Source organism: Gigantopelta aegis, chromosome 12 (genome assembly GCF_016097555.1).
Source record: "Gigantopelta aegis isolate Gae_Host chromosome 12, Gae_host_genome, whole genome shotgun sequence".
Classification (NCBI taxonomy): domain Eukaryota; kingdom Metazoa; phylum Mollusca; class Gastropoda; order Neomphalida; family Peltospiridae; genus Gigantopelta; species Gigantopelta aegis.
In genome coordinates, this window is record NC_054710.1 from 32,975,990 (window position 1) to 32,998,793 (window position 22,804).

General features: G+C 38.4%; 1 protein-coding gene across 3 annotated transcripts; it reads left to right on the forward strand.

Moving 5' to 3' along the window:
• The first annotated feature begins 1,631 nt into the window (after positions 1-1,631).
• LOC121386539 lies at positions 1,632-22,156 on the forward strand. 3 transcript variants are annotated; one of them, XM_041517476.1, is made up of 2 exons: positions 1,632-1,923; positions 20,740-22,156. In XM_041517476.1, the coding sequence occupies exon 2, from the start codon at positions 20,788-20,790 to the stop codon at positions 21,667-21,669; it is 882 nt and encodes a 293-aa protein (XP_041373410.1). In that variant the 5' UTR covers positions 1,632-1,923; positions 20,740-20,787; the 3' UTR covers positions 21,670-22,156. The 3 variants fall into 3 exon arrangements, with proteins under 3 accessions (XP_041373410.1, XP_041373411.1, XP_041373409.1); XM_041517477.1 differs by lacking the exon at positions 1,632-1,923 and adding an exon at positions 2,964-3,060; XM_041517475.1 differs by lacking the exon at positions 1,632-1,923 and adding an exon at positions 2,993-3,291.
• Positions 22,157-22,804: the final 648 nt, after the last annotated feature.

The following is a 22,804-nucleotide window of genomic DNA, read 5'->3' on the forward strand; positions in this document are numbered from 1 at the left end:
GGAGGTTGCCTGTCCTAGGTAAGGTTGCGTCGCGAGACTCATGGCGAGTTGATGGGCTGTTCACGTCTAAAGTTGGAGAGTCCTTTAGTCAGGAAGACGTTGCACTTGTCTGTGACTCCAAGGTAGTAGCCTTGTAATACTATCTTGAGAATACGGTGGACGGTTGTATTACCCATGGATGGCATCATGAGTCCCTGTTTGAACAGCCCGTCCCGCTGTGCTGTCACATAACGTCTGTCCGAATGGAGGGCTCCATGAATCTGGAACTTCCCTCGGCTGGCTGGAAGCTGGCGCCAATGTTCGTCACTCCAAGGACCGTTGATTTGCGAGCTGCTGGTGAAGTCCACCTGGATCACTCCCCGGTACTTTGCTGGCAGCTTCTAGCAGACGATACTCCAATCGATTGGACATCTTCAGTACAGTGGCCGTTGACACTTTCCTCCTCTGGGTCTCTCGCTGGACCGCCGCTGGGGCAACAAGAACCCTCGGAGGCGCTGGTGGACTAGCTGGCGAGTCTGTGATGATCCCACTTACGGTGTTCATCAACGTCGGAACTTGAGCAGAAGGGGCCGCCACTTTGCCGCCTCCCCCCCCCCCCCCACTTGGCCGTGTATGGTATACACACACACACACACACACACACACACACACACACACACAGACAGACAGACAGACAGACACACACACACAGAGACAGACAGACACACACACACACACAAACACACACATAGACACACACATACACACACGCACACAGACACACACGCACACAGACACACACACACACGTCAGTGGGTCCATTGGACTATTTCTCGTTCCAAACAGTGCACTACGACTGGTATATCAAAGGCCGTGGTATGTACTACCCTGTATGTGGGGTGGTGCATATAAAAGACCCCTTGCTGCTAATCGAAAAGAGTAGCCCATGAAGTGGCGATTGCGGGGTCCTCTCCCAATATCTGTGTGGTCCTTAACCATATGTCTGACGCCATATAACCGTAAATAAAATCTGATGAGTGCGTCGTTAAATAAAACATTTGTTTCTTCTTTTTTTTTTTGGTTTTTGTTTCGAGCGTTATGGTGTATTCGACCCTTGCAAGTTTGGCCTAACGAGATTCTACTGTGTATTCTACAGTGTGTGTGTGTGTGTGTGTGTGTGTGTGTGTGTGTGTGTGCGTGTGTGTGTGTGTGTGTGTGCCTGTGTGTGTAGTTTAGTTAAATAAGTTTGTACAATTAAAATACAAAATAATGATTACTCTGTACTATAAAACAAAGAAAAAAAGTCTCTACTGCTGTTTGAAATATATAATATGTGTACCAAGAGACCGTTTAGTTTATGTGTCTACAACCCAATGGACCGTATTGGAGAACAGCGGCTCGGTACCCAGCCAATCTCCGACAGTGTTGGACGTTATGTTTCGGTATTTACACATTTGCAAACGTGGCTAGAGAGACGGGTAGGTCTCTGTGACATTAGATAAAATGAGAGATACTATACACCTCGAGTTCCGAAAACACAATCAATCTGTGACGTCACGTGGACAGCGAACAACGGGTAAGATTCGGCAGCTAGGATAAACAGAGACATTTAATCTCGGGTCACCACACGGTGACAAACAGAGCTTATTTACTAGCATTAATTGCAGCTGTAGTAAGGCAGAAAGAATTAGTGGTACATGAAAATATTTCCAGGTAAATGTTTGTATTGTATATTAATCATCGTCTATTGGATGTCAAACCTTTTCGTAATTGTGACGTAGGCTTCAAAGGAAACCCGCTACATTGTTTATAAAGGAAACGTTTATTTTGTTTAACGAATCACTTGAAACCATTTAGTAATTAACTCGTCATCGACCATTGGATATCAAACCTTTGGTAATTGCAACGTAGACTTCAAAGGAAGCCCGCTACATCGTTAATAAAGTAAGTAGAAGTTTATTTAGTTTAACGACACCACTAAAAAGCATTTAGTAATTAACTAATCATCGGCTGTTGGATGTCAAACCTTTTGTATTACTAACATGAAGAACACACACACACACACACACACACACACAGAGACAGACAGACACACACACACACACACACACAAACACACACATAGACACACACATACACACACGCACACAGACACACACGCACACAGACACACACACACACGTCAGTGGGTCCATTGGACTATTTCTCGTTCCAAACAGTGCACTACGACTGGTATATCAAAGGCCGTGGTATGTACTACCCTGTATGTGGGGTGGTGCATATAAAAGACCCCTTGCTGCTAATCGAAAAGAGTAGCCCATGAAGTGGCGATTGCGGGGTCCTCTCCCAATATCTGTGTGGTCCTTAACCATATGTCTGACGCCATATAACCGTAAATAAAATCTGATGAGTGCGTCGTTAAATAAAACATTTGTTTCTTCTTTTTTTTTTGGTTTTTGGTTCGAGCGTTATGGTGTATTCGACCCTTGCAAGTTTGGCCTAACGAGATTCTACTGTGTATTCTACAGTGTGTGTGTGTGTGTGTGTGTGTGTGTGTGTGTGTGCGTGTGTGTGTGTGTGTGTGTGCCTGTGTGTGTAGTTTAGTTAAATAAGTTTGTACAATTAAAATACAAAATAATGATTACTCTGTACTATAAAACAAAGAAAAAAAGTCTCTACTGCTGTTTGAAATATATAATATGTGTACCAAGAGACCGTTTAGTTTATTTGTCTACAACCCAATGGACCGTATTGGAGAACAGCGGCTCGGTACCCAGCCAATCTCCGACAGTGTTGGACGTTATGTTTCGGTATTTACACATTTGCAAACGTGGCTAGAGAGACGGGTAGGTCTCTGTGACATTAGATAAAATGAGAGATACTATACACCTCGAGTTCCGAAACCACAATCAATCTGTGACGTCACGTGGACAGCGAACAACGGGTAAGATTCGGCAGCTAGGATAAACAGAGACATTTAATCTCGGGTCACCACACGGTGACAAACAGAGCTTATTTACTAGCATTAATTGCAGCTGTAGTAAGGCAGAAAGAATTAGTGGTACATGAAAATATTTCCAGGTAAATGTTTGTATTGTATATTAATCATCGTCTATTGGATGTCAAACCTTTTCGTAATTGTGACGTAGGCTTCAAAGGAAACCCGCTACATTGTTTATAAAGGAAACGTTTATTTTGTTTAACGAATCACTTGAAACCATTTAGTAATTAACTCGTCATCGACCATTGGATATCAAACCTTTGGTAATTGCAACGTAGACTTCAAAGGAAGCCCGCTACATCGTTAATAAAGTAAGTAGAAGTTTATTTAGTTTAACGACACCACTAAAAAGCATTTAGTAATTAACTAATCATCGGCTGTTGGATGTCAAACCTTTTGTATTACTAACATGAAGAACACACACACACACACACACACACACACACACACACACACACACACAGACAAACATATTCTCACACACACAGACACACACACACAGACACACACACACACAGACACACACACACAGACACGGACACACACACACATATACACATACACATACACATACACACACACACACACATACACAGACACACACACATAAAGACAGACACACACACACACACACAGACGCACACACACACAGAGACACACACAAATACACAGACACACACACAGACACAAACACATACACAGACACACACATACACACTCACACATATACACAGACACACACACATAAAGACACAGACACACACACATAAAGACACAGACACACACACACACACACACACACAGAGAGACACACACACACACACAAATACACAGACACACACAGACACACACACATACACACACACACACATACACACACACACACACACACACACACACACACAGCAACGGGTTGTTCATAAAGTGTGTTTGTTTTCCTACAACACAAGTGTTGCAATCTGAGGCTTCTAACTCTAAGCAGTCGTAAGGGCCTCCTACATTTACAGTATCCGGAAAGCAATACTAAAACGTTAGGTCTGTAACCAAAACCACACGTAATTGTACTCCTGAAGGGCTTGTGTACATTCTGGGAATAATTGGCAGTTAAGAGTAGAACCAGTTGATGACAAAAAACATATATGTACCACTAGATCCCATGACAAGACCGTTTTCTCTTCTGAGACAGATTCATACTTGTGGTAGAAATGATAAAATTCAGTGGAAATCTTCTAGAATACAAACACTTCATAAGGCAGTTCAACAACCAGAGTGTTGCAAATTGTGATGACAGTGATGAGCTTGTGAGCTATTTACATCACTTTACAACCGGTGAGGCAAATCAAATAGTATCTGGGTACTATTACTTGGAGGGCGATAGAGTGTATCAAGCTATACTGTACAGTGTTTGAAATAGTACTGACAAGGGAACATTTGCTCTGACAAGAAAAACGTACCTCAATGGTTGTCCACTGAACATGTAAAAATGTTCAAATTTTGAGCAATCAAAAACACGGTCCTTGTACTTGAATAATAAAAAAAAGTGAAAATATTCCTGGACAAGTAGATTTCTCGATGTACTTGTCCGGTGGACAAATGAAACATTGTGCTTATTTATATCGCTGTTGTATGAATTTGAAGAAAGGTATGGTAATGTGGACATCATTGCCACTGTTTTTGTCAAAAAGGCACTGGACTTGCCATTCATTAAGGCAGACAATGCTAAAGGGTGTATACTACCAAATCAAATCCCATAGACGACAATAGTAACATAATTTTATGTGGCTAAAACTCTTACATGTAGCGTATCAATCGACATAAACGCCACGGATAAAAATACTACCACCCCTCACCCTTAAAGTGAATCAGAAAACATTGGGGGTCAAGCTGCTCAATTCTGAGATAACGGGTAGCGTCTATGACTACTCTAGTTCCACAAAAAATTCGAGTACTTTTTTACAGGTACCCCATACATGTTTCAAGCACAAGGCTACTTGACTCGGTAGTACTAGATGAAATAAAACTGCATTTTTTTTTTTTACCCAGATGAAACTATATTCTTTTACACCCAACACACTAACATTTATCACAAATCACAGAACTTGTGGTGTTCATTTCTCTATCAAAAGTTGGGTGCACCTCGAACTTTTACCCAGCCGGACGTTATTTGGTTTAGTACTATCTATACTCATTACATACATTTTTCAAAAAGTGTCCAGCTATGTGTTTTTATGACAACCAGGATCTGGTGTATTCTGACATAAACTGACAACCTCACTGAAACTTTTCTTTGTACAGTGCAATCTAATATAATGTACCCCTCATAAGGCATATATATTGCATACAGTTTTGAACAAATTCAATATGTCATATACCGGCCTCGGTGGCGCAGTGGTTAAGCCATCGGACTACAAGCTGGTACGTACAGGGTTCGCAGCCCAGTACCGGCTCCAACCCAGAGCGAGTTCTTAAGGGCTCAATGGGTAGGTGTAAGGCCACTACACCCTCTTCTCTCTCACTAATGACTAACCAACTAACAACTAACCCACTGTCCTGGACAGACAGCCCAGATAGCTGAGGTGTGTGCCCAGGACAGCGTGCTTGAACCTTAATTGGATATAAGCACGAAAATAATTAAATGAAATATGTCATATTAAACAACAAAATGTTTTAAAGTAAAACTCCTGAAGATATTTACTGTCAGTTGGGTGTGTTTACACAGGTATATATGTAGAGACAACAAAGATAGTCAGAGTGCCTCTACCCCGTTAAAGAATTCCATTAAAACACATGCACTTGACTAACCCCTAGATTATAAGTTCCAAGAATAAGAAGACGGTAAATTAGGTTCTCTCTCTCTCTCTCTCTCTCTCTCTCTCTCTCTCTCTCTCTCTCTCTCTCTCTCTCTCTCTCTCACCTTCAGATGCATAATTTGTATATTAAAAAAACCGCTAAGTGACCCTAAAATCTAAGTGGCTCCCACAAAAACAACATCCCTACTGAATATTGAATTGTCTATGTATATATATATATATATATATATATATATATATATATATATATATGTATATATATGTATATGTATATGTATGTATATGTATTTGTATATGTATTTGTATATCTATATGTCTATATATATATATATATATATATATATATATATATATATATATATATATATATGTGTGTGTGTGTGTGTGTGTGTGTGTGTGTGTGTGTGCGTATATTAATATCTTACATTTCAGTACAATCAAAGTATATATATCTTGTGATATTTTTCAGATCACGTATATTTAATATCTTACATTTTCAGTACAATCAAGTATGTGATATTTTTCAGATCACATACTTTAAGAATTTGATAACTTTAGATGTAAATTAGTCGAGGTCTCGGTACTAGGTTTATTGACATTTAAGCAAACGTACTTGGGTGACACTCCATGATTGATGTATGCATTCATAGTCATCAAATGAAAACGTTTCAATGGCAATTTGACACTGAAAGCTGTCCAGCGTTCAGAAAACAAAAAAAACGTTAGGCATAACTTTATTTTGATGTAAGGACATCCAAAATGACGTCATTCGAGTTTGACGTCATTTCCATTCAAAAATACACCGCGCTACATATTCTTACGTCATTTGAATATCTAGTAATGGCGGACTGGAATTAAAGTTGTGTGTACAGTTTACAAAAACACGTTGTATTAAGCTTGAGCTTATATGATAAAGAGATTATTACCCTCGTGTATTTTGGTATCGTCAATATCATATATTAGGAATAAACATAATTTTTATTCCTACTATATGATATTGACGATACCGAAAAACAATGTATATATATATATGTATATGTATGTATGTATTGATGTATGAATATCTATATTTTGTATGTATGAATATCTATATATTGTATGTATGCATGAAACAGTGGGCAGACCTGCCACTGCCTAGTATGTATTGATGTATGAATATCTATATATTGTATGTATGTCGAGGTTGACTGTTACATACATAGATATTAACGCACTGGCGCAGGGGATAATTAAATACTAATTAAATACTAATTAAAGAATTCCATTAAAACACATGCACTTGACTGACCCCTAGATTATAAGGTCCAAGAATAAGAAGACGGTAAATTAGGTTCGTGGTTGTTTGTTGATATTTGAAGCAAAGAACCAATTTGTGAAGGATCTTTAGTCGCATTCATATCTTAATTAAACACCTATTATAACCAAAACCTATATTTGAACTACATGTACAACAGCAGAGGTCCAAATAAACGCAATGCATACGTGTACAATAGTTATTAAATATTACAACGGTCAGGTGATCATTAATGGCTTAATTATGAATTACCAACCGAACCCAGTCACACGTAACGGCGAACCCAAGCATGCGAGCACAGCACTGTATGACGAATGCCTAAGAAAAGCTCTCTCTCTCTCTCTCTCTCTTCTCTCTCTCTCTCTCTCTCTCTCTCTCTCTCTCTCTCTCGCTCTCTCTGATGGCTAGTCAAATACGAGACCTCTCTCTATAGAAAATTGCAGAACTTGTATGTCACTATTCAAACAGAGAATGACAGATCTTTTTAAATAACCAATGTTTGCTCTGTTCAATAATTCATCAAAGTGTCTCTTATACAAATTCGTTGTTAATAATTATTGCCAGAAACATATTGCCCTGAAATATAAATAGAGACTCTCTGTTGAAACGGGTAGGCACCACAATATTGACAGGAATAATATAATTTGCATTATCTGCAATATGAATGTAGTAGAAGACGAATATCACTTTGTTCTAGTGTGTCCTTTCTACGGTACAATAACAGATAAATATATTAAACCTTATTATTGTAATAAGTCATCAACATTCAAATTAATGCAACTACTGTTTAGTGATAATTCGAAAAATCTAATTAAATTGTGTAAATATTTGACAACTGTAATTGTATTATTAAACACCCATTACTTTGTGGATATTTGCCACCTTCTGATTCATAATTTGGATATTAAAAAAAAGCTAAGTGGCCCTAAAATCTAAGTGGCTCCCACAAAAACAACATCCCTACTATGTATGGTAACACACACACTAAGGGAGAGAGAGAGAGAGAGAGAGAGAGAGAGAGAGAGGAGGAGGAGAGAGAGAGAGAGAGAGGGGGGAGAGAGAGAGGGAGGGAGGTGGGGGGGAGGGAGGGGTGAGGGAGGGAGGGGGGAGAGGAGAGGGAGAGGGAGAGAGGGAGAGAGAGAGAGAGCGAGAGAGAGCGAGAGAAATGGAGTTTATTGCCAATGTGAACTTTTAAATAATGACGGGAATTCCTGTGGCATCAGATTAAAAAAAAATATATATATGTTTATCTTAGTCACAGTACAAAGCAACCGTTTGGTTTTTGTAAATTTTAAAATTGACAGTTTTTATTATTAGATGCAGTCAAGCTGTATTCTCAAATAATATAAACAGAATACATCTAGAAGACTATAGACCTACCTACCAACATAATCTAACGTTCCAACCCAATATAAACAGACTACATATAGAAGACTGTAGAGCTACGTACCAACATAATCTCTCAATCCAACCCAATATAAACAGACTACATATAGAAGACTGTAGATCTACGTACCAACATAATCTATCATTCCAACCCAATATAAACAGAATACATATAGAAGACTGTAGATCTACGTACCAACATAATCTCTCATTCCAACACAATATAAACAGAACACATATAGAATACTGTAGATCTACGTACCAACATAATCTATCATTCCAACCCAATATAAACAGAATAGATATAGAAGACTGTAGAGCTACGTACCAACATAATTTATCGTTCCAACCCAATATAAACAGAAAACATATAGAAAACTGTAGATCTACGTATCAACATAATCTATCAGTCCACCCAATATACACAGAATACGTCTAGAAGACTGTAGATCTACGTACCAACATAATCTATCATTCCAACCCAATATAAACAGAATAGATATAGAACACTGTAGATCTACGTACCAACATAATCTGTCATTCCAAGCCAATAAAAACAGACTACATATAGAAGACTGTAGATCTACGTACCTACATAATTTATCATTCCAACTCAATATAAACAGAATAGATATAGAACACTCTAGATCTACGTACCAACATAATCTATCATTCCAACCCAATATAAACAGAATAGATATAGAACACTGTAGATCTACGTACCAACATAATCTATCATTCCAACTCAATATAAACAGAATACATATAGAAGACTGTAGATCTACGTACCAACATAATCTATCATTCCAACCCAATATAAACAGAATACATATAGAAGACTGTAGACCTACGTACCAACATAATCTATCATTCCAACCCAATATAAACAGAATATATATAGAAGACTGTAGACCTACGTGCCAACATAATCTATCATTTCAACCCAATATAAACAGAATACATATAGAAGACTGTAGATCTACGCACCAACATAATATATCATTCAAACGCAATATCTATATACATACACCATCCATACGTACGTACGTGCGTGCGTGTGTACCTACGTGTGTGTGTGTTGAAGTTGTATCAGATACATACATACATGCATACATATATACGTACATACATGCATACGTACATACGTATGTACATATGTTTATGTGTGTGTGGGGTGGGGGGTGGGGGGGGGTGTGCGTGGGGGGGAGGGGGGTTTGTGTGTGTGTGTGAATTGAAGCTGTATCAAACAGATAATAATCCAATATAGAACTATAGAACCTTTAAAATATTTTAACGTGTGCTTAATTATTTTTAAAACCTTTAATGATTTTTAGGTTTATCATCGAGTGATTGTTCAATACTTCGACGTTTAGTTGCACGTCCTATCGATAGGGACACCACAAAGCCAACATTACTTTCGCCTACTCTTTATTTTGCGAAATAAACGGTTTTAAAATAAAGTCGCATTTAAACAATGTGAAGACAGCGGATTAAGTTCCATGTTGTTTTGTCAATCCTTGAATCCATCTTTAATAGACCTCTTTCGCAATGCTATTGCGCATGCGCGCGAAGAGTGACGTCCCTTGCCTAATTTGACGGAATCCAGGCTGAAAACAAATTGGGGGTGAGGTGGGGGGGGGGGGGGGGCATGAACGACAGTTGTCATGAACGTTGTGAGTAGGTTCGTAGGTCTATGAATCTCTAGCGACTAACGTACATATTTCGTACCTAATAGTATAATTGCAGCGAAAAACGGTCTACTAAAGTTTACATTGGAATGGTTTAAGACCTAACGCAGAGAAACATTAACTTAGACGAAGACTCTGGAGCCGCCTATCAAGGGTTTTAACAAAGCAAAATTAAAATATTTATACAATAAAATGAACTTAATTGGAATGTATTTGCTACTTTTAACAATTAGAATTATAGTTATATTCACGCGGATTCCTAGTGATGTTTAATTCTCCACATATATCAGTATTTAAAATTTAATAAAAAATATTCCCCCCTCTTCCGTCTAAAAAACCCAACAAAATCCCTACCCGGTACCTCACATAGACCTTTATCACAGCTATATTTTCTCCTTATCGTTTCATTAAAAAAACGACAGTCAATACTACATGTCTTATCTAGAAATTATTTTTTATTTTATTTTATTTTATTTTTTTAATTTTTTTTTATTATTATTATTATTATTTATTTATTTTATTTTTATGTTTTTTCTTTCTTTCTTTCTTTCTTTTATTTACTCTTCACTATAATTTATATCGGACACACAACTTTATTTGAAATATTTTGTATTTGCGAAGTTTTAAATATATTTATTTATTTATTTTATTAGATAGATAGATAGATATATTTAGAGAGAGAGAGAGAGAGAGAGAGAGAGAGAGAGAGAGAGAGAGAGAGAGAGAGAGAGAGAGAGAGAGAGAGAGAGAGAGAGAGGGGAGGGGGGGATACTCCCCGAGTGTATTGTGATATCATAATTTATCAGCACGAGTTGATAAAAGTATGAGATCCGAGGCTTGCCGAGGATTTTATACTTTTATCAACGAGTCCTGATAAATTATGATATCACAAGACACGAGGGGGTATTCTTATCATCCATTATCATTATTTTCATTTACGACAGTTGTAAACAATGTCATTAACGTGGGATGAATGTCAGCGGTAGACTCGTTAACTAGCAGAACGGCAGTGGCGTGACGTCACTAATGGTAGGTTTAGCGCTGAAACAAACACAGTGACGTAACAAAACATTGTCCTGTGATTAAAATTTGACCAATCAAGATTATAAGGAGATATCGCAAATTATAGTGCCAGCGATACCTCCTACAAAAGCCTTTTATGGATGATATATATATATATATATATATATATATATATATATATATATATATATATATATATAAATTCAAATGAAGCTTGTTATCGGTGTGCCGCTAGAGTGCTCTGTACTGTTACAGTAGAGCGGTTACACATATAATAATAACTTGGATATATTATATTTCCATGGATTATTTACATACAATACTGTTTCGTACAGGTCGCGATGTTTGTGCGAACCTGCACTCTTCGTTTCGCTTATTCAGGGACGCCGTTGTAGGATTGCAAATAATAAAGTACTTCTCGCAAATACAAAGGCCGCAACGCTTCGACGCGTTCGAATAGTATGGGGCACGGCATAGAATTTTCCAACTGATTACGTACTCAAGGTTGTTCTCTTTCAAGTGCCAGATATGTTTACTGAGTTCTGTGTCGTTGCGCTTCGTGCTGTGATTAAAAGAGGCCTTGTGGTTAGAATACCTCGCCTTGAAATCGGTCGCCGTTAACCCTACATAGGTCTCTATTTTATCCCCACAGGTGACTATGGCTTGGTACACAATGCTCTTAGTGAGGCATTCGCCCCCAAGTGGGCACACTGTGTTTTTAGGGCAGCTGCACTTTTTTTCTGTTTCGGTCTTTCTGTGGTTTCCCAGTTTCCTTTTGTTGTCGCTGTCAATAATTCGCGCCACATTAGGCATGCAGCTATATGCCAGCTTGACTGTATTTCTGCTAAAGATCTTATGCATCTTATTGGATGGGGGGAAACACTTGTCGATAATTTTTAGGAACTCTTTGCCAACATTGGTCTTCACATTTCGGTCATAGGGTGGATTGTACCATATAATGTTTCGCTTTCGGTTCCTCTTCACTGCTCTAGGTTGGTCTTGTACGTAGTGTAGCTTATAACTGTGTCCGCTTTCATCCAATGCTTTCTGGTATACGGGGTCGGCCTTATTGAATTCGATCTCATTCGAAGATATTTCCGATAGGCGTTTATTGATACCCTCCGGGATGTTTTTTAGAACGGTGGGTGGGTGGTTGGAATCAGTGTTTACATACTGCAAGGTGTTATTAGGTTTCATGTATGGCCTGTATTGTCCCGAGTTCAAATCAAGTGTTACGTCTAAAATGTTGATTACTTTTTTGTTGGCTTCGATAGTGATGCTCAACTCGTTTTTCTTGAAGATCTTACAGATATCTTTTTTTATTCTTTCCATTTTTCTCGGTGGTTCCTTAAAAAAACCCAGCCCATCATCCCTGTAAAGGCCGATAGACGCGCCGTACTTGGTTTTGAAGAGGGATAACATGTAGCAAACCACTAGCTCGCAAGATTCAGCCCCATCATAGCTGCCCATTGTTACGTGAAAACCGGTACTGGTCTCTTTTTTCTCCCATGGTTTTCTATTGCTGAACACAATGGTGCGTTTCGCGTGGATGATGACATCTTTCTCGTGTTCGGTTACAATGGTGTGTTGTTTTGCAAAGTCTATTGCTTTGATTAGGAGCTTCTCTGTGATGGATGGATAGAATTCAATAATATCAAAATTGACGAAACTGCCTTCACACTTGTTCGGGATCTCGCGGTACCACTCGAGTGCTTCGCGTATACTCTTCCAGAGGTTTATTTGAGTTGAATCCGCAACACATTTCACCAGTCTACTAAGGATTACTTTGCTGACGTGTCCTAGTTCGGACTTGGTTGGGCTGATTAGTCTACATGTTGGTTTATTCTCGAAATTAGGCTTGTGATCTTTCAGAGTGATGAAAGCCTCTTTTTCTGCGAGTTTATCTACACGGTCGTCGATTTTAAACTTTTCAGCGATGTGCTTTGCCTCCCTGTTAATAGCTAGGACTTGAGTCTCACTCGCCTTTTTGTAGGTTTTGTTGACGTTTATTTTTACGAGATCGCTGTACTTTTCTTGTTCGATCTTGTAGTAGTTTGTTGTTTTATCGGCCTTAATTGTTATCTTACTGTTATGTTTCACAGTCTCCAGGTCCTGATGTAATTTGGCCTGAAAGACATTGGTTTTGTTCTCAAACTCGATGTTTTGAATAAGGGATACCATGCAGTCCTCAAATTCCCTTAGTTCCTCGATCACGGGTGGAGATTTTGGAGTATTAAGTCCGTATGTTTCTTGGTTAGGAGCTGACGCCTTGGATTTGAGGAAAAATAAGGCCTTCCATCTCATTCGTTTCATAAAGAGTTCAGTTTTCTCAATGAACCTCTTCAGATATGCCGATCTTGGTGCCGTTGGTATGTTCTTTGTTGAATACTCAAAGGATATACGATCCATATTGACACATAGATATCATAGAGTGCTCGACAGTATAGGAGCAAACGTAAATTCAAATGAAGCTTGTTATCGGTGTGCCGCTAGAGTGCTCTATACTGTTACAGTAGAGCGGTTACACATATAATAATATTATACTTTGACTTCCATGGTTTATTTACATACAATACTGTTTCGTACAGGTCGCAATGTTTGTGCGAATATGTATATGTGTGTATGTGTATGTATATGTATATGTATATGTATATGTATATGTATATGTATATGTATATGTATATGTATATGTATATGTATATGTATATGTATATGTATATATGTGTATGTGTATGTGTATGTGTATGTGTATATGTATATGTATATATATCTGTATATATATATATATGTATATATATATATATGTTTATATGTATATATGTATATGTATATATGTATATATGTATACATACATATATATATGTATATGTATATATGTATACATACATACATACATACATACACACACACATGCACATATATATATATATATATATACGTTGTATTAAAGGGACATTCCTGAGGTTGCTGCAACTTTTAATATGTTATCGACTAACAGAGCCTTTTTAACGATTGTAATTACATATCAAAGATATTTTTCTGCATAAAATATCAGTAGCTGTATATTAAACGTGATTTTGATTGTTTTAATATTTATACTAGGTTAAATTTATTTTATTTCCTAAAATATTATCTTTATCTTTAAGAAGCCCAAACTGGATTTTGCCTTCAAATAATTTCGTACGTACGTCAATAAACGTAGCACCAATACCCTAATTTACAGAAATCAAATTCTGAAAGTAACTCTTCTTTTTCTTTCACCATTTTTATTATTTCGGTTTAAATTCAGGCTTGTCCGTCGTCCGAGGCATTATACTTCATATGTTTGCTTCTAACATTCAAACGAAGTACCTTTTGACTGTGCATAATAAACCTTCTTGAGTTTATAATGAAGGAACCATCCTGCGTTTGTAGCCATATTATCAAGTTGTCCGCTAGTTTAATCTCTTATAAATACCCCTTACATGTTTCTTAGGCTACATATTCTTGTTTTAAATATAAATATCTGTATATGCAATGCAGTTACATTTCTGGCCATTCTCGGGTCGGAAGCAACCGAGAGGCCGAGGCTGGGGACTGTACCCCAACTTTTAACTACTTTATATAAATCTGGTTTAAAACACACACACACACACACACACACACACACACACACACACACACACGACTGTGTCCTTGCACTACAGATTGTGCCCCACCCACCCCCAGTATCGTTCCTACGGGCCTGATTCTAATGTTTTATAGTAGCTCAAATTCCATACGTATCATTTCATTTTTCTTCAAAATACTGAACAAAATTTTAAATAACTGGCTAAAAGGAAATCCCAACAAAAATCCAGAATGTAGTTATCCGTATGATGCTTTATAAATATTTAAATCACGTTAAATACCATAAATATCTGCATACATATACACACGCGCGAGCACACACACATTATCATTTCAGCTCATATCCAATAGTTATTGTATACGAATCAGCACCGATGGCGTTATCAACAAAATAATTTGTTTTCGTGATAAGCAATAATACGCAAATGTCTCCATTAAGTATTTGTTGGATGTCTACAGAAGTTTTGGGTTTCTATTAATACAATAATTAATAATAGAGCTAATTCATGTTCCTAGTATGTGGCCTCCCATTGTCAGTGCCCCCCAATTTGTAGAAAGGGCTATTTGTACGAGATCTCTCGTCAGTTCACGACTAGCGTCCACCAGTTGCCCCGCTACGCGCAGATGCTTGACTTGACAATTTTAACATGCTCATATACCACAAAGGTTTCGAGCATGTCTATCCCGAGTCCCGTCTCTGGATAGCCAGGGGCCTGATTCGGGACAGATAAATGTATCGGACAATTTTTAATTTTAATCTAAAATTGGTGAATTTAAATTTTTTAATGCGCATTCCAAAAAATATAAAAATATAATACAGACCTCTTTTAAATTTAATTTTAAATTTTTGTCGCAGAAATGATCGGGCGATCTAAAAAATAAAATATACTATTATATTATTTCTTACAATTAAGGCCTACTTAGACTTTTAAAAAAAAGGGGGGGGGGGGCAGATGCGCAGTGGAATGTGAAACAGATCTTTTACTTAAAGAGACATTCCTGAGTGTTCTGCATTGTAAGATATTTCCGACTAATAAAATATTTCTACGATTAAACTTATATATTAACTATGTTTTCTTGTTTAGAATTCTGTCCATTCATTGTGTTTCTGGACGTCTTAACATTTGTAAGGAGCCCAAACAGGATTCGGTTTACAAATAATTTCGTACGTACGAAAAAATAATATTTTAGGAAATAAAATGAAATTTAACCTACAAAAAATATTAGAAGGATGAGAAACACGTTTAATATACAGTCACTAATATTTTATGCAGAAAAAATATATTTGATATGTAATTGCAATCGTTAAAAAGGCTCTGTTAGTCAATAATACCTTAAAAGTTACAGCAAACTCAGGAATGTTCCTGTAATTGTTATTTGCCAAACGTACGAAGTCACGTGTGACGGTGATTACGCATTCAATAACTAGCGGGAACAAGTGAATATTGACTAAGCTGTATTCGGTGTCGGGAAATCAATCCGAAGACGGCGAAGTGACAATAAAAACTGATCGTCCGCTTTTCAGATGTAACGTTGCACTAAATAAAGAGTTGTATATAGTCAGACTTCGATAAATCGACCATGTTAGTATCTGGGTCACTTTGTCGTTATATCGAATTTGCCGGTGTATCGAATTTTCATGAGTTTGCCAAAATAACGTAACAGTAATTAATGTATGTATGATTTTATAAAATGTAATAGTTAAAAAGTTTGATTGGTGGGGGGGGGGGGGGGGGGGGGGGGCATGACCACTGATCAGCGCTTTCCCAAATCGCAAAACAAACCAAATAAAATACAATCTGTTTATTCATAAGTACATAAACAGCACCTTGAAATTATATTACACCCATAGCATGTTTGGAAATGGGGGGGGGGGGGGGGGGATCTCTCCAAGCTTTCAATGATTTTTAAACATTGCGGGGTGTATGGTTTACCGTCACAGGGAGAGGGAGGGTGTCTAATTTTGACACAAATATTTGAACGGACCCTTAGGCTGTATCCATTTTCCTTCTTGGATTGTGATTTTTTGTTACCAAAGTATAAAATTAAAGTTTGTTGTTTTTAACGACACAACTAGAGCACATTGATGTATTAATCATCGGCAATTGGATGTCAAACATTTGGTAATTTCGACATAGTCTTAATGAGAAAACCCGTTACATTTTCCCATTAGTAGCAAGGGATATTTTATATGCACCACCCATAGACAGGATAACACATACCACGGCCAGTCGTGGTGCACTGGCTGGGACGAGAAATAGCCCAATGGACCCATCGACGGGGATCGATCCCAGACCGACCGCGCATAAAGCGAGGGCTTTACTACTCGTCTAAAATATTCATGATGAAATAATTTTAAAAGTTGAATTATATGTATAGTACTTTCTGTTCTGGGTCTGATGTAGCCTAATCACTGTTAACCAGCCAAAAGAAGAGAAAATAACGCTGGACGTCTTCCCCACATCCGAAATTAAAATTTCCAATTTTGTGGAACCCAAGTTTCCCTTAACGGGCCTCTTTGTCGGTAGTTCGGACGCTTGCATAATATCCACTCCGAGCTATGCCTTCGATGAGGAATTCGCAAGGCTCAATGGGTAGGTGTAAACCACTTGCACCGACCAGTGATCCATAACTGGTTCAATAAAGGCCATGGTTTGTGCAATCCTGCCTATGGGAAGTCGAGTCCCCCACCCCCGGGGGGCTCCGCCAAGACCCCTATGGATGGTGCTGCTGCGAAGCGGAAGGCCGTCACCCCACCGAGTAGTGACCAGCCAGCCAAGTCCCGGCCTTCCGCGACCGCCCGGGGCAGGGACGCCGCCTGGAGCCTCGCCATGTCCAAGATCAAGGGCCAGTACGCTCGATACTTGGTCGGGGACACCTTGGATACCAGCTTACTAGCGGGAAGCATTCTTGAGGGCAACTTTAAGAAGTTTCCTCACGGAGTTGAGTGTGCCATCCACGCCATGGAACTACGAGACGGGAGGTTTGGACTTGTGGTGACGTCGCGCCGGGATGATCTCTACAGACAGGGAATACTCTTCGAAGACATGAACAACTACACCGTCCACAGAGTACTGAAGATCATCGCCGGCGCCCATTACGTCGATCTAGCCAAGACCTTGCTAGCCCACCGTTGGAGGAAACTGGTGCCACAGTTCAACGCCAAGCACTTCTTCTCGTCCCCGTAGTCGCCAATCGTTCCAAGGGCTTTTTTTTTTTTTTTTTTTTTTTTTTTTTTTTTTTTTTTTTGTAAACAGTCCAACGCACTTTATTTTAGCAGCCCATCCAAATTGCTCAAATCAATTTAAAACCCTTTCGTCGAGCACTCTAATTTTATTCTTTGGACTTAAATTTTGGGCACAATTTGGCTTTACGTCTTTAACATAACTACTAAATTCGTATTCCAAATTCCGCCCACCTTAAGCTCACCGCCCGTCGGCCTGGACCATATAGATCGGACTTTAAATTCCGTTCAAAATTTTATGTGAAAATTACCATCTTGTTTTTTGTTTTTTTTAAATGTTATTAAATAGTCCGATCCTCTCTTCTTTCTCTTATTTATTTTTGGACTGTCCTTCCAAAATGCTCCAAATTATATAAATATTCGGCCGAGCAGTCAATTATTATTATTTTTCTTTTTAATTCTATTAACTTTTTCACTAATAGCTATTTTCAAAATTCTGCTAATTTTCATCTCTTGCTCGTATTTTGCTCGTAACTAGCTACGATATGTCGTAGCTAAGATGGCTTCGAAAATACGGGCCCAGAATATTAAGTCATTATTTCATATAGGTGCCGCCATGTTGATTTTTCCTTCCTCAGACATTGTATTTTTTTTAATAGTGATATTTATTTGATGTGCCTGTTAAGGTCTTCATAATCTAGGGATCAGTCAAGTATGTGTGTTTCAACGGAATTATTTAAAAGAATTGAGGTACTCTGAATATCCGAGTTGTCTCTACATATATACCTGAGCACACACACAACTGACAGTAAATATCTTCAGGGTTATTATTATTATTATTATTATTATTATTTTAAATATGACATGTCGCAATACACTAGATCCTAAAAACACATGACTGGACACTTTTTGAAAAAATATGTTATCAGTAGTACTGAACCAAATATCTTCCGGCTGGGTCAAAGTTCGAGGTACACCCAACTTTTGATAGAGCAGTTAATACCACAAGCCCTATGATTGGTTATAAATGCGAGTGTATTGGTTGTAAAAGAATAGTTTCATCTGGGCAAACAATGTATGCTATTATATTTCATCTAGTACCATTGTGTCCAGTAGCATTGAGCTTGAAATGGGGTACCTGTGTAAAAACAAAAAGTACTAAAATTTTGAATGGGACTAGGGTAGTCATAGACGCTTCCTTTTATTCCTGAAATGAGCAGCTTCACCCCCATTTTTTTTCTGATTCGCTTTATGGGTCAGGGGTGTTAGGCGTTTTAGCCACATGTATAACAATTGCCGTGTATGGGATTAGATTTGGTGATATACACCCCGAAAGAAAGAAAGAAATGTTTTATTTAACGACACACTCAACATTTTATTTACTGTTATATGGCGTCAGACATATGGTTAAGGACCACACAGATTTTGAGAGAAAACCCGCTGTCGCCACTTCATGGGCTACTCTTTCCGATTAGCAGTAAGTTATCTTTTATTTGCGTTTTCCACAGGCAGGATAGCACAAACCATGGCCTTTGTTGGACCAGTTATGGATCACTGGTCGGTGGAAGTGGTTTACACCTACCCATTGAGCCTTGCGGAGCACTCACTCAGGGTTTGGAGTCGATATCTTGATTAAAATACAATGCCTCGACTGGGATCCGAACCCACTACCTACCAGCCTGTAGACCGATGGCCTAACCACGACGCCACCGAGGCCGGTATATACACCCTGAATGCATTTTTATATTTACACTTTTACACTATTATAAAGCAAATATAAAGCAACATATCTGAAAAGTGGGGGACACGTCAAACATTTGCAAATTGTGACACGTAGCCTTCGTAAGCAGCAAGATATCGTTTATAAAGTTAAAGTTTGTTTTCTTTAACGACATTATTATATAGATATTATTACACGAGCGTGTGTGTCGTACTGATTTTACGGAACGATTGTCAGGTTTTTTGTATTGACCGAGCGAGAGCTTCCTAAAATTACGTGTTTACACTTGTTATTTCACGTGTGGCTTTTATTAACTATGTTAGGTTGAACCATGTAGATAATAATCATTAATTAATCATCGACTTTAGCATGTCAAATATTTGGTCATTCTGACATGTGGCCTCCAGTAGAAACCCGCTATATTTTTCCATTAGCACCAAGAGGTCTTATATATACTCTATTCCACAAACTGGACAGCACATACCACGGCCTTTGATGTATCAGTCATGGTACACTGGTTGAAACGGGTGTAAATCCAATCAAAGAATTTCAGATCTTTCCCGGGTAGGCACGTAGCCTAATGTGCGGTCGGTTTGGGATCGACCCTCGTCGGTGGGCCCTTTGGACTATTTCTCGTTGCAGCCAGTGCATCAAGGCTGGTATATACCGTGGCATTTGCTATCCTATCTATGAGATAGTGCACATAAAACAATACTGGAATATTAATGTAAATATAAAAATATAACTGTTATATAAAAACAGTGGGAAATTACTACTAACGACATGTGGACTTACAATAACAATATAATCCAAGTGGTTAATGGTTTTAATTATTTAAAACTTTGAACCCGTGCTGGTTTACACAAAAATCCGGTTTAGACAGACTCCATTGCATATACAATGTGTGTGTGTGTGTGTGTGTGTGTGTGTGTGTGTGTGTGCGTGTGCGTGTGCGTGTGTGTGTGTGTGTGTGTGTGTGTGTGTGAAGTTCAATGTGAACGGGTCTTTTTAACAAAGGCGTTTCTTATACAATTTTATTTTGTAGATAAAACTAAGGCAAGCTGTGGACAGCTTTGAGTCAGAGATTCTCAGAATGCATCCGAATCTGCAACAAGAATGTGTTCCTCTTCTTAAGATCGTCGTCTGGGTTGGCGTCTTTGGCAACTGCTTGGCGGTTTCTCTGTTGCTACGTAAGAGACAACTTCCATCAGCTGCATGTATCATACTTCTTTCAATACTGGATTGCGTGATCCTCGTAAAGCTGTTTTTACGACTGCAGAACCAGTTTCCACCAACACGCGAGCTGTGCACACTGATGGTGATATCGTCAGACCAGTCCAGCGTGTGCAAAATGGCCGCTTTGATCATGGAAAGGTTGCTGCTCCAGTCATCAGTTGACAGGACAGTCAGTGAGCCACGTGTTGGAAAGATTCCTGGCAAATGGATGCCATTGTTTATCACAGTGTGTGCACTTTCCCCAGTCGTCCTTCTTGTGTACGTCTCACAGAGTCTGGAGCTAGGCAGCGAATGGCGACTGCTGCTAAAGATTCTTGAAATCCTGCTACTGCTCGTCGTACCCTTAGCTGGGATGGCGTACTTGGTTATCAGCATTCGTCGGTTTCTAAAGAAGATGGTGCAGGCGACTTCAGGCTATCTCATCACTCAGAGCGTCCTGGACAATGACTTTAAAGCTGACAGACAATTCACCACATATCTCATTTCCATAGCCATGGTGTCTTTCGTTACATACCCGATATATGCAACAGTCATAGTAGCTGATTACATGTTTCCTGGACTATCGGGACATGCAATTGGTATTGTAACATCTTTGACAATTATCGTGCAGTGCGGGGTCAATGTATGTCTACAACTGGTGCACACAAACCCTTTACCATGCAGTTCCTCTGGATCAGGTTTTTTTTTAAAGATCAAAGCAAAAATAAGGCCTGTTGGCGATCTTAAAGTGGCCGAATGATGAACGGGGTTAGATGTTAGGAATTAGTGTGAGATGTGATAATCAGCGCTGCCTCTAAAATAAACCAGAAATAATGATCCCATTAATGCCATTGTACTCGTTACAAAACACGTAATATTTAAGTCATTTTAATGCATATGTACCCAGTTTGAAATGGATCCAAAAAGAGTTGACTGAGTACTATTATGTTACAAAAGCAGCGGCTTTTTCCGCGTGCAACTATGATAAATTCACCAAATGTTGGTCAATTTGTCACAATATATTTAAAACCTAGACTGTGTTTCTTCTCTTCATTTTTGATACTTATTATGTCCTTAATCTCCTTTTGAATTTTTCATAAATGTATGTCTGATTATTAGTCACATATATTTGATCTTAGCTAAATATCTCCTTGACTACTTCGTTGTTTTTTTCATGTGGATCTTTTTATCATATGTACTGTATGCATCTGTAAAAATGGGAATAAAAAAAAAATAAAAAATAAAAATATCCAAGTTCCCCTTTTGTGTTTCATGAGCACGCCCTTTGACGAGTTGATCGATGTGTTCTTTGCCAGTTAGTTCTCTTACAACACAATTCTGGATCCACCCCTGTGCTGGCTGGGTGTACATAGTTCCGTTTTAGTGCAATTAATGCTACAGGGTGTATACTAACAAATCAAGTCCCACAGACGATAATAGTAACATATGTGGCTAAATAGGTAGTACTAAACCAAATAACTTCCAGATCAGGATGTTTCCAAAGAACTGAGTAAAGGATAATGCTTCTTGGCGACCCCGAAATGGTTGAATGATGGTTATATGGTTAATGGTTATTGTGACACATTGTCATATCTGATGACGTCACTTTATATTGATATTTTCTCTTATTGAGCGTTATTGTTTGACAACCCAAATATAATTCAAAATAAAATATTTTTTAGTTTTATTGTTAGAAAAGTATTTATACCTAAATAGTAACTTACAATATATAGTCATCATTCTACCCAAGATATTGTTTTTCAGGTTCGCTGATTATGACTTTCCGAGCAGTGGGGGGCGGTGACGCAGAAGGGACCGCCGCCGGCAGTTGGGCTGCCGGGTTTGATCCCCCCTGAACGGCCCCTGCCTGTCTCATCTTCTTCTGTGAAGCCGGA

Coding starts and splice junctions, on each gene's coding strand:
- LOC121386539 (XM_041517476.1), top strand. CDS start 20,788: ATGCATCCGAATCTGCAACAAGAATGTGTTCCTCTTCTTAAGATCGTC.